We start from the raw sequence: 5,001 nt of genomic DNA, 5'->3' as shown, positions 1-5,001 counted from the left end.
TAGGGCGCGTGCGCTCACCAGACAGACAGAGACAGAGAGACAGAAGGCGAGAAATCACCTCCCAAGGGGGATGGCCACACCACAATCCCTTCTCCTCCATTCTCCTCTCGGGATCTTGGGCATGCACGCTTATGTGCCCGGCGTGAGTTTTAAGCCACTGGGTCCAGGACACGAACCGCAGTCGACTACATGGGAGTTCAGTGACATAGCCATTACGCTAAATGCTGGTCCCCCCTGGCGTGAGTTTTAAGCCACCAAGTCCAGGACACGAACCGCGGTCGACTACATGGGAGTCCAGTGACATAGCCATTATGCTAACTGCTGGTCCCAATGAGCAAATTTTTTTTTTTTTTTTTGGAAGGTTTTTGCTATAGGGCGCGTGCGCTCGCCAGACAGAGAGAGACAGAAAGCGAGAATTCACCCCCCAGGGGGGATGGCCATGCTGCAATCCCTTCTCCTCCATTCTCCTCTCGGGATCTTGGGCATGCATGCACACGCGCCCGGTGTGAGTTTTAAGCCACCGGGTCCAGGACGCGAACCACGGTCGACTACGTGGGAATCCAGCGACATAGCCATTACGCTAACTGCTGGTCCCACAATGAGCAATTTTTGAACTCTAGTTTTTGCCTTTACAAAAATATTTAGTGATTTATTTATTCTTAATGATTTTGAAAACAGTTTATTAATTAAATTCAATACACATTTATTAAACATATCCTGTGCCAAGTGCTAAGAGGAAAACAAAAATGAATTGTATAAAGATTAATTCCACACTATACCCTCCTGCCCTTTAAAAGTAGTAACTTAATACAAAACATAGAAGTACAAAATGTTAAGGAAATTTCACATGACTAAATCTGAGATTCCATATGAGAAAGTGAGCTGCTACAAGAATTTTAATCATCAATGCCAAAGTGCCATACTTTGAGTTAGGAGTAGGAGTTCCACAGAGATTTGAGGAGAAATAAGGGTACAGGGGTAAAACAGGAGAAGGGTTATTCATTCTTGAAGTAAGAGAAGTGGCATAAAAGCAGGAAAGCATCAGGTCACTCTGAAGGCCATCAAGTAGTACAGCTAATCTAGAAAAAAATGTATCAGGAGGAGATGGGATAGAAATCTGAAGTAGCAGGCTGAAGCCAAAGTATTGATGGCCCTGAATTCCAGATTTAGGTGTTTGGGCTTAATTCAATAGGAACAGGGAAGCTGTTAAATATTTTTGAGGAAGGAAGTGCCATAATTGATAGTTTCAACTAAGATTAATCTGACAATAAACTGGGAGAGACAGGATAGAGTAGAGCCTAAAAGGACAGTTGGGCTGTTGGCATTAGGACAGTAGCATTGGAGATTCCTGAAAGGTGCAAATATGAACCATCCTTGAGGCTTGATAATAATTTAAAAGTGGTGAGATGAAAGATAGAAGAGAAAGTATCACAGAAGCCAAGGGAAAGGAAAGTTACAAGATTATCAAATGTCCATTGCAGCAGGGAACTAATTAAATCCTGTTGGTTATAGTGACTAGAAGGAAGCACAAGGAAAATAGCAGTGGTAAATTCTTTCAATAGGAGAGAGCTGAGCATATGTGTAAGCCAAAGGGGGAGAAAAATCTGCAGAGTATTACTCAAAAGATTGGTGCATACACTAGAAAACTATAGAAATATAAACTCCCTCTCCACTCCACTTTTAATTAAATGTGTGATGGTATAAGGAATAATGCCTAAGATAATACTGTATGCATTGCAGACACTCAAAAATGTGCTTATTGAATGAACAATGATGACTCTGAACTTGGAAAGCCTTGTTGAAGCTGCCATTCCAACTGGCCACATTAAGTCCTTTGTGCTTGTTGTTCTGTACTAGCTTAACCCATAATGTGGGCTTCAGCAAATGTGAAAGCAAATCTTTATGCATGATGTGAATTTAATGGAAGCATTAAGCAAATCAGAATGTGAAAATAAATGGGCTTTGTTTTATTTTCCTTTGCTATCTTTTGATAAAAACCTATTCTATTTTAGATTTACAGAAAGATTTCTGAAGATAACAAACCCTCAAACCAATGTGGATATCTTCTGCCTTCAACCAAGAATTAATCATTCCAAGCACTACTTAATAATTTGCTTCTTAATGCTCAAAGTAAAATGTCCTTTTTTAAAGAAACAATTTATGTGGAAAAGATTTACTGAGATCACCAAAGGAGAGTGTTCCTGGAAGGAGCAATAAGGGCAGGAATAAATGGACTGCAGATAATTTTGTCAAGTTTTATATTATACAAAAATAGTTCTTAACTTGTGACATAAAAACTCACTTCTACCAATTGCAATGTACAAAGGTAAGTGAGCAGTAAAATGCCCAGAACTTTTACCTCAGCTCACTGAGTATTGCCTCCAAATTTCTGGATGAATGAGAACTTTGTCCTTAAGTTAATTATATTTGAGTGTATATTCAGTAACTTCCTAATTTTGCTTATTGACATTTTGTCAGGCCACACCCCTCTGCCCATCTTTGTAAAGTCATTTTAACCTGGTCATCTAAACCTACCAAAATTTCAATAGATTTAGAGATATGAGTTACTATTGAGTCATTGGGAAAGTCATGATTTCGTTGGAAAAGTCATTTTTCGCATAGAAAAATACATCATGACTTTCCCAGCAACCTAATTGATTCATGCTATTAAGGCTTAAATGAGTCTATTTTACAACTATTGCAATCATAGCTTCTAACTTTTTCCCTCAGAGAGCAATTAGTCTACCATAATGAAAGAATCTAGAAAAAGTAACAAGTATAGGGACCAGTAGGTGGCATAATGGTTACATCGCTGGATTCCCACATAGTCCACCGCAGTTCGAGTACCGGCCCCAGTGGCTTAAAACTCAGCGTCGGGCACATGTGCATGCATACCCAAAATCCCAAGAGGAGAATGGAGGAGACGGGATTGTAGCATGGTCATCCTCCCAGGGGGTGGTTTCTCGCTTTCTGTTTCTCTTTGGTGAGTGCACACGTCCTATAGCAAAAATCTCTAAAAAAAATTTAAATAACAAGCTTTGGGGCCAGCAGATGACGTAGCCGTTATGTCACTGGACTCCCATATCGCTAGCTACAGCTCAAATCCCGGACCCAGTGGCTTGAAACTCCAACTGGGGGTGTGTGCGTGAGGCCTAAGATCCTGGGAGAAGAGTAGAGGAGACGGGATTGTGGTGTAGCCAGCCAACCTGGGGGTGATTTTCACCTTCCCTCTCATTATCTCTGTCTCTCTCTGCTGAGTGCACATGCCTCAAGTCAAAAACATCTTAAAAGGAAGAAATAACCAGCTTTACTAACACAAAACCTTTAGTACTTATCGAAACACGTGGACTTTTTACATATCTAAGTAAATAAAAGTTCTGTTTGTTCCATGTTTGATTTTGTGTAGTATTCTAAAGTATCAGATTTCCTTTGCCTGGTTTTATACCCAATCTAAGCAAAATAGTCATTCTAGTTTACATTCTGTCTTGTGAGAAACACTGAAAAGCAAGCTGTTAGACTGGTGCTTTCTGTGACTTAAAAAAATGACTTTGAATTTCCTTTTAATATCGTTTCCTCTGTAGTCAAACAACCTTTTTTCATTTTATCTTTGGTTTACATAAAACACATTCTGTAATGCATTTAACACACTGAAATACTTTGCATTTCTTTTCCTGTTTTTTTTTTTTAAATTAAAAGTTATTATGTACAATTCCTTGTTATTTGAGCCTTTGTGTACTACAGATTAGTCTTCAGGTTCTAAAAACCATGGGCTGATTAAAATTCCTGAATACAAAATTACTAAAGATTTAATAGTCCATTTTCAGAACTCAGAATAAGAGCATAAAGACTGCCATCATATGGGACCAGCAGTTAGCATAATGGCCATGTCGCTGGACTCCCACATAGTCGACCACGGTTCAAGTCCTGGACCCAGTGGCTTAAACTCATGCCGGGCGCATGTGCATGCGTGCCCAAGATCCCAAGAGGAGGATGGAGGAGAAGGGATTACGGCGTGGCCATCCCCCCTGGGGGGTGATTTCTCACTTTCTATCTCTCTGTCTGTCTGTCTCTCTGGCAAGCGCACGTGCCCTATAGCAAAAACCTCTCCAAAAAAAAAAAAAAGACTGGCATCATACTTTGAACAAGAGACATTTTAAGCTTTCATTGTGGTTTTGTAAATATGTCTAGCATTGAAATATTTTAATGCTTTAGTAGTAATGCCAGAATAATAGCCCATAAAGTTATTAATAACAACATGTGTGTTCATTAAAAATAGTAAGTATTTGGTTTTTGAACAGAGCAAAAATAAGCTTAAAGGCTACTAACTTCCCTTTTCCCTGATTTGCCAATTTGATTAGAAATATAGAAACAGGGCACAAAAGTGGTTTCTACTCCAAACTTGCCAATTTCTTTTTTTTAATCTATGAGCAAGAGAAAAACAAAGATAGAAAACAGCTACAACAGGATCTTTTTTTCTAAGTTTATTCATTTATTAATATATACATATTACCTAATTTAATCTTTCTAACAGTCCTATGAAGTAGCTACTATTATCCTCATTTTTCAGATGAGGAAACTAAGAAGATACATCAATAAAATTGACAGAGTTTACCAAGCCAAGAGTCAAAGGTATCTAACTTAAGGGTTTGTTTTCTTTTTTTTGTTGTTTAGTTTTTACTATGGGGTGTGAGTGCTCATCAGAAAGAAATCACTTCGGGAGGGGGGTGGAGACATGTCTCAATTCTTTCTCCCCTAGTCTCTAGGGTTTGTTTTTTTTTTTTTTTTTTTCCCAAGGGGCCTCTTAGTTGTACAAGTCTTTTTTTTTCTTTTTTTTCTTTATTAATTTTTTTTTTCTTTTTTAACATTAATACAGTATACAAAATGAATTTTTCATCCAAAATACACTGTCTGTTGGCTCAATCAAGCACATCAACATACGTGTTATCAACAAACAATTTTTCATTTCTTATGTCTTGTATATTTTGCGGGGTTTTTTTGTTT

General features: G+C 38.3%; 1 protein-coding gene across 1 annotated transcript in view; it reads left to right on the top strand.

The window, feature by feature from the left end:
* Nucleotides 1–2,849, top strand: part of PRIM1 (DNA primase subunit 1) — a gene marked incomplete in the record, with an annotated part of 30,849 nt that extends 28,000 nt beyond the window's left edge. Inside the window, 1 exon segment of the mRNA XM_027767159.1 lies at nt 2,013–2,849. Within this exon segment, the coding sequence (XP_027622960.1) occupies nt 2,013–2,032 (20 nt within the window).
* Between the last annotated feature and the right edge of the window lie 2,152 nt (nt 2,850–5,001).

The sequence above is a fragment of the Tupaia chinensis genome, unplaced genomic scaffold, assembly GCF_000334495.1.
Source record: "Tupaia chinensis unplaced genomic scaffold, TupChi_1.0 Scaffold143970_1, whole genome shotgun sequence".
NCBI classification, from domain to species: domain Eukaryota; kingdom Metazoa; phylum Chordata; class Mammalia; order Scandentia; family Tupaiidae; genus Tupaia; species Tupaia belangeri.
This window is presented reverse-complemented; position numbering and strand designations above follow the sequence as displayed.